At 49.5% G+C, this 14,233-nt stretch overlaps 1 protein-coding gene across 2 annotated transcripts in view; it reads left to right on the top strand.

Annotated features, from left to right (window-relative positions):
• TDRD1 (tudor domain containing 1) overlaps positions 1-14,233 on the top strand; it is a 1,954,313-nt gene that overhangs the window by 1,715,747 nt on the left and 224,333 nt on the right. For both annotated transcript variants that reach the window (XM_086922877.1, XM_086922878.1), the window contains exon 22: positions 10,789-10,956. In XM_086922877.1, coding sequence (XP_086779003.1) covers positions 10,789-10,956 — 168 coding nt within the window. The remainder of the gene's footprint in view (positions 1-10,788; positions 10,957-14,233) is intronic.

Genomic DNA, 14,233 nt, shown 5'->3' on the forward strand with positions numbered 1-14,233 from the left:
GACGCTCTGAAGAGCCGCGTCGACGCCAAAAAGGTCGAGGACCCTAAGAAGGCATCCAAAAAGCGTCTGGACGACCCCAAGGCTCTGGCTGCACCGATCCCGGTCGACAAATCCAAGGGCGGTGCTGTGTCGCTCCAAAGACTGCGCCGTCCGAACCAAATCCGGACTCGGAGGACTCGCTCGAGCCAGTCCAGCCCTCCCCGTCCTTTACCAAAAAGGTCACGGAGTCCCTTCAACGTATTCGGAAGGAGGACGTGGCTCTCGGGTCGAAGAATGTGGCGACGAAGCCTCCACAGAAGCCGGCGAAGGCGCAGACGCCGATCCACTTCACGCTGCCGCCGAAGACGACGCCAAAGGCTTTCGCTCCGAAAGATGGGGCCGGGGTGCCCTTGAAGCTGGTGTCTACGCCTAAACCATCCTTGGTGGTGCCGAAGCCACGGCACCAACCACTAGCGGAAGAGGAGCGTCGAGAGGTTGTCATCGACGCCAACACAGGCAAGCTCTCTCTCCTTAAAAGGAAGATCACCCCGGAGCCGGTGTTGGAACATTTTCATATTCCACTTAAAAAAAAGTTGGACTCTGCAGGCACTTCTGCCCCTCAAGAGCCTACATCTCCACAAGGTCTGGGACTCTCACCCACTCACTCTAACGCCGGAGAGGGTGACGAGGACGAGGAGTACAATTATCCAGCGTACTCGGATCCAGAGGAGGTAAATGAGCCATGGTCAGCTGGAGGCGACCCTGCGGACCCTCAGACTGGGCACGAGCCACAGCTTTTTGCTGCAAAGACTTCACCAACGGAGGACTCTGCAGCCTTCAACGCTTTGATTGAAAGAGCTGCGGCCAACCATAATGTCGACCCCCACGCCGACCCAGTGGATGTCGATTTTCTCTTTGACACTTTCTCAGTGGCTGAAAAGACAGTCAAGACATTGCCAATGCTCAAAGGTGTGCTAAAGCATGCGCCAGAGGTTTTCAAGGAGCCCACCCGGGCAAGGGTCATCAATCCTCGCATTGATAAAAAATACACGGCGGCGCCCACTGACCCAACATACATCAAGGGACAGTTGCCACTGGACTCTTTGGTGGTCTCCAACGCACGTAAAAGAGCCAATTCACAGACCACGGGTGATGCTCCTCCCCCTGACAAAGAATCCAAGGTGTTTGAGGCATCAGGGAGACGTATTGCTGCACAAGCAGCTAATATATGGCGCATATCAAACACGCAGGCGCTACTTGCACGCTACGATAGGGCGCACTATGACACCCTAGAAACACTTCTACAACACTTGCCAGATCAGTATAAGGAGGGTGCAGAGATGCTGATTCAGGAGGGTAAACTCATTACTAATGCCTCCATCAAATGTGCTCTAGATGTTGCTGATACCGCCTCGCGGGCCATCAATACTAGCGTTCTGCTTCGCCGGCACGCGTGGCTCAGAATATCAGGCTTTAAACCGGACATTCAGACCACCATCCTCAACCAAACAGTGAATCCAGACCACCTGTTTGGACCTGAAGTAGATGCCACACTCGAAAAAATAAAGAAGGACACCGACACAGCTAAATCGATGGGTGCCCTTCAGTCCCAGCAGTTTCGGGGTGGTTCCTTTCGCCGCTCCAATAACAGAGGCACCTCAAGGGGTCAAGCGTCACAATCCACACAATTCTATAAAGCTAACACCCAAACCTCATACACCAACAAGGGTAGGGGTGGATACCGTGGCAACAACGTCAAGGGCAGAGGACGTGGAAATAACAGCTCCAGGTCCTCCACCGCCAGCAAACAGTGACGCCTTGTCACTGCCCCCCGACCACACAACACCGGTCGGGGGGAGACTCCAGCAGTTCCTGCCCGTGTGGAGGTCCATCACCACGGACAGGTGGGTCAAATCTCTTATTCAGTACGGTTACTGTCTGGAACTCACTTCCATCCCACCAAACATACCTCCAAGAAACCGTCCTATGTCCGGCGAGCACTTGCACTTGTTGCAGCAGGAAGTTCAGGTCATGCTGCAAAAAGGGGCAATAGAGCTCGTTCCACTGCAAGAACGAGGAACAGGGGTTTACTCCCTGTACTTTTTAATCCCAAAAAAGGACGGATCTCTCAGGCCCATACTGGACCTCAGACCTCTCAACATGTACATTCTGTCAGAGCATTTTCATATGCTTACTCTGCAACAGGTTCTCCCACTGCTCCAGCAAGTTGACTTCCTGGCAACTCTGGACCTCAAGGATGCATATTTTCACATTCCACTGCATCCTTCGCACAGGAAGTATCTAAGGTTCACCATTCAGGACCAGCACTACCAGTTCAGGGTCCTGCCCTTTGGGGTCACCACAGCGCCCAGAGTCTTCACAAAATGCCTGGCGACGGTGGCGGCGCACCTAAGACGTCAGAACATCCACGTATACCCCTATCTGGACGACTGGCTCATTCAAGCAAAGTCGTACAAACAGTGCGCCAACCACGTGTCCCAAACCATTCACCTTCTGCACGATCTGGGATTCTCACTGAATTACCCAAAGTCCCATCTCCAGCCCGCTCACATACGGCAGTATCTGGGCACGACCATAGATTCTCTGGTGGCTACAGCCCAGCCAAATTCAGTGAGGATCAACAGCATTCTATCGCTGATTCAAAAATTCAGACCTCAACACTCTCTTCCAGCACGAGTGTTCATGCAGTTGATCGGCATGATGGCCTCCTGCATCTCCATTGTCCCGCACGCGAGACTACATATGCGCCCGCTTCAGGAGTGCTTAGCACGTCAGTGGACTCAGGCTCATGGCCAATTAAAAGACCTAGTGTTGGTGAGCGGTCGGGCATACAACTCTCTGCATTGGTGGAATCCACAAAACCTTTGCAAGGGCCGACCGTTCCAAGAGCCTGTGCCACAGATTATCCTGACGGACGCTTCTCTCCAGGGTTGGGGAACGCATGTACTCCACTACACAGTGCAGGGACTATGGACACCACAGCAGAAGAAGATGCACATCAATGTGTTAGAACTGATGGCAATCTTCATGGCCTTAAAGGCGTTCAAAGTACATCTGTGCAACAAGGTCGTGTTGATCCGGACGGACAACATGACAGCCATGTACTACATTCAGAAACAGGGAGGGACACACTCTCCACAGTTGTCTCATCTGGCTCAGAGCATGTGGAAGTGGGCCATTCAGAGGAACATCTTTCTCATGGCAGAACACCTCCCAGGCAAGGACAACCAGATGGCGGACCTGCTCAGCAGGCACAGCCACCAGATGCACGAGTGGGAGATACATCCATCAGTACTCCAGCCGTACTTCCAAAGGTGGGGTCATCCAGAGATCGACCTGTTTGCCACAAGGGAGAACGCAAAATACCAAAGCTTCGCCGCCAGGTTCCCACACCCGCAATCGCAGGGCAATGCGATATGGATGAACTGGTCAGGCAAATTTGCGTACGCTTTTCCCCCAGCACCCCTGATACCGCTGGTGGCACGCAAGTTCAGGCAGCACTCCATGACCCTCATCCTGGTTGCTCCAACATGGGCTCGCCAACCATGGTACACCACATTTCTGGAACTGTCCGTGGTACGGCATCAAAGGCTTCGCCTCACACCCAGCCTTCTGACGCAGAGCCATGGCGACATTCAGCACCCAGATCCGCAACAGCTCAACCTGGCGATCTGGCTCCTGAAGTCCTAGAGTTTGGCTACCTCAATCTTCCCCCGGATTGCATGGACATCATTCGGGAGGCAAGAAAGCCCACTACTAGAGCCTGTTATGCAGCCAAATGGAAGAGGTTTGTCATTTATTGTGCAAACCACAACATCAATCCACTAGATGCTTCCATTCAGAACATCATTTGTTACCTGTTTCATCTGTACCAGTGTAATTTGGCTTATACTTACATTCGCATTCACCTGTCTGCGATGGCCGCATACCTGCAAAATAGACAGCACCTTTCACTTTTCAAGGTGCCTGCTATCAAAGCTTTTCTGGAAGGACTCAAAAGGGTCATTCCACCACGGACTTCTCCAGCCCCAGAATGGAACCTCAATGTGGTTCTTACGCGGCTGATGGGTCCTCCCTTTGAGCCACTACATTCCTGTGACATTCAATTCTTGACTTGGAAGGTGGCTTTCCTAGTAGCAGTTAATCGCTACGGAGGGTGAGTGAGCTGCAGGCCCTCACAATTCAGGAACCTTTCTTCCAGGTCCATGCTAACAGGGTAGTGCTCCGCACTAATCCTAAATTTCTACCCAAGGTTGTGTCTCAATTCCACATGAACCAGACAATTGAGTTGCCAGTGTTCTTCCAAAATCCTGAGTCACTGGCAGAGCGGATGCTCCACACCCTTGACGTCAAAAGGGCACTAATGTATTACATTGACAGGACCAAAGATTTTAGAAAGACTAAGCAGCTTTTCGTTGCCTTTGCGTCACACCACAAAGGTAACGCTATTTCCAAGGCTGGCATTGCTAGGTGGATCGTGAAGTGTATTCAGATCTGTTACGCAAAGGCTAAACGTACTCTTACAATTCCACCAAGAGCCCACTCCACCAGAAAGTTGGGGGCCTCTATGGCCTTCCTTGGAAACATTCCCTTAGAGGATATATGTAGAGCAGCCACATGGTCTACCACACATACATTTACAAAACATTACTGTGTAGACGTGCACTCTAAACAGCAGGCAGCAGTAGGGCAGGCTGTTCTCAAGACACTTTTCCAAACTGCTGCAGCTGGCACGGGCGGCCGCCGCTAATGGAGGGACTGCTATTTATTCTATGCACAGATATGAATTCAGCAGCCCACATGCCTCGAACTGCAAATGCTACTTACCAGTATGCATCTGTTCTTGGCATGTAGGGCTGCTGACATTCATATCGCCCACCCTCCTCCCCGACGCCTGTAGCAGCTGCAGTGTTCATATATATGCTCATAGCATGGTCATCACTCACATAGTTCACTCCATCTCGGCCACAATGGCTAAAAACAATCTGGGGATGGAGGCGATGCCCATGCGCACTGTAGTCCAGGGGAGGAGCCACCTATCTTGTGATACTTCGAAGACTCTTCCAGGACAACAATGTGCAATCATCCGGACCCAACACTAGGCGGCGATCTATGCACAGATATGAATGTCAGCAGCCCTACATGCCAAGAACAGATGCATACTGGTAAGTAGCATTTGCATTACCTCTGGGAAACACTGACCTCTGACATATTGAAATGTCTGGGCAATAATCACCATCTAAGAAGTTGCCAATTCCATACTAGTTCTCGCCGTTCAATATCGCGGTGCCTGACACAGAGTAAGCGTGCTCTTAACAAGGCAATTAGGACACAAAAGAAAGGCACTCATTTGCCAGGGAGGCCCTCCATTGCCGCTTTGCGAACTGATTATAAAAAGAAAGTCTGGGCCCACAAAAGACTGCAGACCGAACAGAATTGGATGACCGTGTTCTGCTTAATTAAAGGAAATGACAACAGCAAGCTTTGGAGCTTTATCAACAGCCTGACCCCCAGAGGCGTGCAAAAGGAAAACAGTGTTGCAGGGAAAGTGTGGGAACAGTACGCCAAGGGGCTGTACACCTGTGAGTCCAAATGCACCACACCAGGATGCCTTGCGTGGTCCAAGGTGGCGGCTGCAACTATAGAACCCGAAAGTTCCACGACAGAAGGCCTAAATCCGACCAGGCCCGGAAAGTTCAGAGGCGGAGGTCCTAAAGTGCATCAAGGCCATTGGAACGGATGGCACTCCATGACCAAATGGGATTCCGGCCCAGGTCCTTAAAACTGCCTCAGCCTTTTTTGCATCCAGACTTACCCTTTAACCACTCTTGTGCCACCGCAATTTTGCCAACTTCTTGGAAAGGTTCAATCCTATTCCCTATCCACAAAAAGGGGGATCATACGAACCCGCCCAATTACAGGCTTATAGCTCTCCTCGACATAGAAGCAAAGATATACGCCCGCCTTCTTCTAAGGGACCTGGAGGATTGGGTAGACAAGAACGACATTCTCCCGCCCACACAGACCGGCTTTAGGGCTAATAGCTCCACCCTCGATAACATCATAGCTCTTTCCTACCTTGTGAAGAAGGCCAACACGAGAAATAAGCCGCCCCTGTTTTGCTGTTTCATAGACTACTCTACAGCCTTTGATCGAGTGAACAGAGGTCGGCTTTGGGTAAAACTTGATTCCGGGGGGCTACCCCAAGTCCTGCTAAAAGCCATAAAAGCGCTCTACAAGGGTACCTGGGTCAAGGTGAAACTAAGTCCTACAACAACAACTGCAAGAATCGACACCAATTCTGGCCTTAAGCAGGGGTGCGTCTTGGACCCCATGCTTTTTAACTTGTATACTGCGGACATGGGGACAGCCCTGAAAGATGCCAACTTAGCCCCCCCAAGAATAGGGAAGCTCGTCTTGGGAACGCTCCAGTATGCAGACGACATGGTGATCATGGACTACACCAGGGTGGGGCTCCAAAGAGCCTTAAGCAGCCTTGCCTCATATAATAAGGCAAATGACTTACGGATCAACGTGAGCAAGACTAAGATCGTCATCTTTGGCAAATACCCCCACAAAAAAGAAGCATCATGGTCCCTGGGGGAGCACCGTATTGTTACTGCCTCATCCTACAACTATCTGGGCACCTGGGTTTTCGAGAGTGCCACCGCAGTCAAACACCTGAAGGAGCTTAAACCAAAAACAGACAAAACCATACTGTCGTTAAGACGCCTAAGTCATCGCTTGGACAGTCCCTCTGCCGAACCAATGCTGACAGTGCTCAGGGCAAAACTGATCCCCGCCATCTCGTATGGGCACATAGCCTACCCAGGTGCATTTGACAAAGTGGTCAACGCGGCCCAGGCGAAAGCCTACAAGATGGTGTTACAGGCCCCCAGATATGCAAGTAACAATAGATTAAGGCTAGAAATAGGCCTTAAGCGACCAGAGCTGGCACTACTGGGGGACCTGTTAAAATTCTATATTAGAGTATTGAAAGCGCCAGAACACACCCTAAAGCACTCCCTAAAAACAATCTTTGGTGAGGTGGGCTCCCCATGGCACTCCAAGGTGGAACTAGCCATTGACGCACTGAAAATCGAGAGAAGGAGCCTGCCCCTGCACGAAATTCCATTTTTAGCCAAGTCCAGACCATCTCTTTCGGGCTTGACCTTGCATCCCTTCGGCAAAATCCACTAACTCAGGCCCTGGACAAATCATATATTTCTGGTAAACCCCAAACATACCTGCAAGACCCAGTATCCACCCACGCGAGAAAGAAAATTCTGTATTTTCGCCTTTTGGTCCTCAGGATCGCGGACTTTAACCCCAAATGGCCACGAACAGATGGCGCCATAGCCTGTCGTCTATGCAATTATCGCAGAGAATCCTGGCTACACTTGTTGTGTTGCTGCACAAAGTTGGTCAATGACCGCCATCGTTTGTTGCTTCCGATTTTACAGAACATGGGCTACAGAACTTGCAGAGAGGCTTCGGACTGGTGCCTCTCTGTCTCCACGACCTGTCTGATAGCCAGAGTCGGGAAATTCATACACCAGGTAAAAATGGCACTCGACTTCCACTTAACGGCCACTAATCCCACGGGTTCCGACTATGGGGTCTGCGCCCTACCGGTGGTCCCAATGACTAGCTCACAGTTAATTTAGGGTGTGTCCCCAAGTAACTGGAATTCATCGGCCCCAGTCATCTAATCTGGGTTGGTTTTAGGGTCCAACGAGGAATCCATCTATCGTCAACCGGCTTTGGTGAATGAATTGATTCTACAGAACTTCCATGTGCCTCTCTTCATCTGTGGTGGAACAATGGAGTAACCAATACTCTCCTCCTTTTAAAAGAACTCTGTTCTGGACAACTAAGCAGTATTAACTGTCAGTATTTTAACTCAAAGTGATATTTACTTTTATGTGCGGATGGGACACGTTGGAGGGGAGGGGACGTTTATCAAGTTTTTATTTATTTTATACTGTAAAGATTTTAAGTAATCGTGCAGTTCATCAATAAATTGTCAAATTGCACTGAAGGCATTTCTTCCCTCTGTCAAGGGGAGGGTGGTGCAGGTGTTCACGGACAACACAACACTGCCATGTGGTACTGCAACAAACAAGGCAGTGTGGGGTTGTGGACCCTATGTCAGGAGGCTCTGCGCCATGACTGAAAGGTCAAGGCATTTCCTTGTTGGTTCAACACCTGGCAGGTTCTTTGAATGCAGACTAACTCAGCCGCAGGTGCCTGATGGATCACGAATGGTGTCTTCACTCAGAGGTGGCGCAAGGTCTCTTTCAACCGTGGGGAGAGCCTTAGTTAGATCTATTTGCCATGAGAACAGAACGTGCAATGTTATCACTTCTGCGAGTTGGCATATCCAAGATGGCACTCGCTCAGCGACACTTTTCGTCATGCGTGGAGCAGCAGTCTATTGTACGTCTTTCCGCCTGTACCACTTCTGCCCAGAGTGCTGAAGATCAGGCACGACCGGGCCCAGGCCATTCTTGTGGCCATGGACTGTGCTGGAAGAGTGGTATCCTGAGCTACTAAGTATGAGCTTGGATCCCCCGATTGGACTGCCTCTTCGGGAGGATCTTCTGTCGCAGCAGCAGGGGACTGTCCTCCACCCGAACCTATCCAGTCTCCAACTACATGCGTGGGGATTTAGCGGCGACAGTTGATTCCTTTTGACTTACCTCCTTAAGTCTGTGATGTCATTCTTGCAGCCAGGCGTCCCTCCACTAAATCGGTATACGCCTCCAGGTGGAACAAAATTGTGGCATGGTGCACCGCAAAGGCTGTGGATCCTTTTCTGCCCCTCGTCCAGAAGTCCTTTTGTTCCTTCTTTCTCTGGCCCAGCAGGGCTCCGCTCTGGGCACTATCAAGGGCTATCTTTCTGCTATATATGCCTTTCTCAGGCTCCCTGATCAGCCCTCTCTTTTCAAGTCGCCTGTTGTGAATAGATATCTCAACGGCATTACTCACCTTTTCCCTCCTATTCCGTTTGTGATGCCGCAGTGAGACTAGAATCTGGTCCTTTCTTTTCTGATATGCGCTAGTTTTGAGCCGCTTCACAACTGTCCTCTTCATTTGTTAACTTTGAAGACTGCTTTCCTGGTTGCCTTCACCTCTGCTAGGCGCGTGAGTGAGCTCCAGGCTCTTTCCTGTAAGCCTCCTTTTCTGTCGGTTTATCCGGACACGGTTGTGCTTTGCCCTCGTCCTTCCTTCTTGCACACAACAGCTCCGGGTGGATGACCAGCTCGTTGTTGGCTCTGTGGGTGCCAAGAAAGGCCGGGCTGTACATAAGAGGACTATCTACTGCTGGGTCGTCTAGTGTATCAAAGCCTGTTATTCTCTGGCTAAAAAGGAACCTCTGGTGGGGTTGCGTGCCCATTCTACCAGGGCGACAGCAGCTACTACTGCATTGGGGCGTGGTGTCCCCCTGCAAGACATCTGTCAGGCAACCAAGTGGGCATCGTTGCACACTTTTACAAAGCATTATTGCCTTGACAGTTAAGTCCGGAAAGACGGCTTCTTTGGCCGTTCTGTTCTCCTTGCATTTTTGGTGTGATCTTGGTTCGTGGACCCTCCACCGGGGTTGGTAATGCTGGGGTATCTATTCTGAGGTAAGGAATCTATCACTAATGTGCCTCTTTCAGATGCACAAGTTACTTACTTGTGTAACAATATATCTGTAAGAGACATTAGTTAGTGATAGATTCCTTACCGCCCCACCCATCCTCCCTGTTCTGCGAACTGATTTCTAGGGTTAAGGTCATCCCTTTCAAGGCCCTAATTTTAATGCACCAGTGGTCAGTATCTTGCATGGCTCTGCGTTCCTGGCATGGAAAGTTGTGTACAGAGCTGACGTCAGCATGTGTGGCTGCGTCTAATTAGCTCCAGCGACGTCATCTCGGCGACTACGACGCCAGCGACGTTCGCGGAGCCGCACGACGACGCCTACCGACGCCGTACTGCTGACGAAAACCTTCTGGATCCAGTCTGACACCTGGGGATATTCTAAGGTAAGGAATCTATCACTAATGTCTCTTACAGATATATTGTTACACAAGTAAGTAACTTGTGTGTCAGTGCTGACTCGCCCAGCGCCACCTACTGTCACGCAAAGGTACTCCTCAAAAGCTTCTGTATCTAGTTTGACACCTGAGGAATCATTCAAAATGTGAAGATTCTGTGGTTATATAGAATCTGTTCTTGAAAGAATGTACTGAATGTAAGTACATTTTTTCCTGCAGTTGACCTTTTACACCATCAGGTAAGTCTGTCATACACTTTGGTGGGGTTCTTAATGCACAAAGGAGATACCTTTCATTACAAAGTTCACATGGCCCCAGTGTGTTCCCTTCCCCTTCATTAAAAATTACTCCTTTGCCTAATTTTCAGTTCCATCCAAATGTTGTTGCTTAAATTGATTTTAATTGACTAAGTAGTGGAATAGTATGGCACACTACTAGACTGCAGGTGCTCGTACCTTATTTAAGACTACATTTGCATATACTGAAGTCTCATTCATGAGAAGGATTCCCTAAGCGTTATGGTGGAAGACATGCATGAGAAGTTGAATCAATAAAGTGGAGTAACTTATGTGCATAGAAAAAAAATCACAGAAAGTCTGTTCATGATGCTAATATATTTAAAGTATAATTTAAAGAATACCACTGCGTTAATTTGTCTGCTGATTATTTTGCATCTTTAAGAATTCAGTAAAGTATGATGTGTGTGCTCTGAATGTTTTCTATTCATTCTGCTAAATTCATCTAGGTAACAATCACTGGTACCGTGCCATAGTGTTGGACTTGTTAGGATCTACAGTGAAGGTGGCATATGCAGATTATGGAAATGTAGAAAACCTTCAGTTCTCACGACTGCTACCTATTAAAGCGAGCTTGTTAGAGCTTCCTTTCCAGATCATCCGGTGCTCTCTTGAAGGTAACGCTCCTTGGTAAAGCTTATTAACTGATGTTTTGTGATATTCAATTTTAGCTGAATTTTGAAAAAAGAATACTTGTATGTGGTGCATCTAAACAATATGCAGCGGGATCACTGGACTTGCTTAAAGTAGAAGAAAAACTGCAATTCGCGTGAAATAGTAAATCTCTTTTCCATGCACCTTTCAAAATATTCTGACTCTCTTTTGCAGAAATTCTTGTACCTTGTGATAATGTATTTGGCTAATTTGATCACACCTATGGAGGCAATTGGCCGAAACTTTGTTGAAGGCAAATAATGTTTGCAAATGAAATGTGGGGAGGCCTTTTCACATGATGTGCCTAATGTAACTGAGTGCAGTGTGTAAAGAGGATTACTGGGCTAGCTTCCAGTGACTTCTCAATGTGCCATTTAAATGGAACTCTAATCTGGTCTTGACCAACACAACAGCCATCAGTGAAACACTATAAACACAATAAAGACACCAAAAATATATCACCTTACTTTGGACTTATGCCCCGACTTTTCTGGCTATTTGTCCTCACAGCGTTATTTAAAAAAATTGTTGGAGTGCTCCAGCATAAGGTTTTATATTTTTCTCAACTATTGATTGTAGGAAGGGGGCTACCTGACTATGGTTACCCCAGATTTTTTGCCTTGTGTTTAGCTGGTTTTCGACTTAGCCTGGGGCCTGATTAGCAGGGAACCAGGCCAACTATCTGCTCTCTCTGAAAAATGGATTCCATGTACCCTAGGTGCATAACTAGATTGGCTTGGGTCACCTTGTCAGCCCATGTACAGAGCACTATATGTGCCCAGGGCATAGGTGCATCCAAGGCCTACCAGGGGCTGCAGCATATCTTTTGCCACCTCTGGCTGGCTATCTAAAATTGACACAACTGGCTGATCACTCAGCTGGGGCAAGGTGGTGTAATCACCCCTTGCTTAGATATAGTATGCCTATATCTAACCCTAACTGGACACATATATACCTATCAGTCACTCCTATGGCAGTCCATAACAATCCTGGAGGCAGAGTGCTTGGTTTTATGTGAGATGGTGCTCTAGCATGAGCTGAGCCTGTCTGCAGCGGTCGGGACCAATTCCCTAAGCTGTTCCGGGATAATGCCATACCATATACTCTTAAGTGCCTTATAATCCTCGCGGTTATATAGTATCTTTGGTTTGGCTTTATCAAAACATGTTGTGTAAGGTGTCATACGATTTGGAATACTACCCCCTCGCCAGTCCTGGCGACGGGGGTAGCATTCCGCCCTTCTAGAGGGAGACGACTTGTTACTTTGCTAAAACGCGGTTCATTTTAAAAAGAACCTCAGATCCACAAAATGGATGCTTCTGCCACAGACATGAGTCTGACCTGCAGCTGACCGAAACTCAGCCAAGGAGGCCTGGACAAAGGGTTTCCTGTCACAGGGAGGTGTCACACCACCCCAGACAGGAGATAGTGGATTGTAGCAGGGAGGTTTGAAAGAAACCAGACACTGCCTGGGGAGCACAAGGCTACCCCTTGCATAATCCGGTCAAACCGGTTCTGGGGCACACCAGCCCCTGTCCCAGCGCGGCCTGGATCAAAGGAAAGGGGTGTATCCACCCCCTTCCTGGGTCCCACCCATAGGAGGGGGACCTAGCACGTAATCCAGCCCCCTAGATTGGTATAAGAATGGGAGCAGTGCCAACGCACTCAGATTATCCTGATGAAACATTTGAAACGAAACTCTGGACCCTTCGACCTCCTACTCAACGTAGAAGACTGAAGAATCTCCCTTGTGGTCAAGGAGTGACCACCCTGTGCAAACAGGCACCATCCAGCACCTCGACGTCTGCTTTGTTGCAGTTCCTGCCGGAACTCGAGCGACAGAGATCGACGAGATCAAGCTTGCCTGCCTTCCTCCAGCCCGATCCACAGTCCCTGCAGAGCTGAGACCTGTGGAGGCGACCGGAAGCGTAGGGCACGCCATCTTGAAAAGACCACGAGACGCTGACCGTGCAGCCCACGAGTGACCCTCGAAGCTGTACACCGGGGTTTGAGAAGCCCCAACCCTGAGCCACTCTTGCACCGAAGCTCACCTCTCTACACTCGACGAGTGCTGCGTGGGGCCCTTCTGCTTGCTTTTGCTCGACGCGTTGGCCCGGTCACTTGCCAGCTGGCTTGTGGCCCCTGTGCCGACGAAAACCTAAAACCGACTTGCGATTCTGGTTGCTCCAGACTTGCACCAGCTCCTCTGAAAAGGAGCCCCCGCTCTGACCCTCCTGGTCTGAGTGAGAAGCAATCCCCCAGTCCTGCGTGGATTGCTCTTGCCAAGTGTTGTTTGCTCCAATCTTGAAGCCTACTGCGCCGACGGTGAGAGCCTGGGTGGGACAGATCGTGACCCGCTCCTGGACGTCGCAGATGCCCCAGAGCCCACGTGACAGCGGAGAGAAGCTCCTCGACAACCACCTGATTGCGCCCGACATTGCCTGGTTCCTTCCTGGTTCCACCCTGGTCACTGCTGATTGACCCAGACTCTGTCCCCTCTGCTTTCAGGTACTTTTCTACTCTGATCCACCCTTGGATCACACCGGACACTTCTCCTTCACATCGCCTGCAGCATCTTCAGCTCCAAGCACCAAGAGCCTGTGTGCCAAAACCCGACGCCACTTTGACCCTATGCACCCGCTTCCTGTGGGTGTGGTAACATTGCAACGCCGGTGTTCCCACACTGGTACACACCTTAGGGTCTGTGTCTAAAGTTTGGTTCCTCTAGGTTCAGCGGAAGTGTCCTTAAACTCTACTTGTGTAACTTTTACGCACCATTGACATTGCATTGGTGCAAGCCGCACTTTAAGTGCTGCACCCGAATCCCGCGGGCTTTTCCCGACTTCAGCATTGCTTGTCCCGACTGCTCCCAGCGATTCCCTAGGCCCTAGGCCTAACCACTGTTCGATTGGTATCTCTTATACCACTTTTTTTAATATATGGTTTGAGTGGCCACCAGCCCTCATCCATAATTGTGCAACTTTGTATGTTATACTGTGCTTTTGATTTAACGCTTGTGCCCCTTTGCTCATAAAGAGTACTGGGGACTAATTTAGAAATAAATACATATATTTTTATAATATATACTTGTGTGGTGTCCTTTCATTTGATATTACAGGACTGTGATTGGTAAAACAGCTCGCTTAACCCGACCTCTTGAGTTAAGCCTTTAAGGCTGCTTAGTCTATGCTACCCTTAAGATAGCTTGTCTAATAAGGTTGACTTACAACCAGACACCAT

This window comes from Lissotriton vulgaris, chromosome 5, assembly GCF_964263255.1.
Source record: "Lissotriton vulgaris chromosome 5, aLisVul1.2, whole genome shotgun sequence".
Classification (NCBI taxonomy): domain Eukaryota; kingdom Metazoa; phylum Chordata; class Amphibia; order Caudata; family Salamandridae; genus Lissotriton; species Lissotriton vulgaris.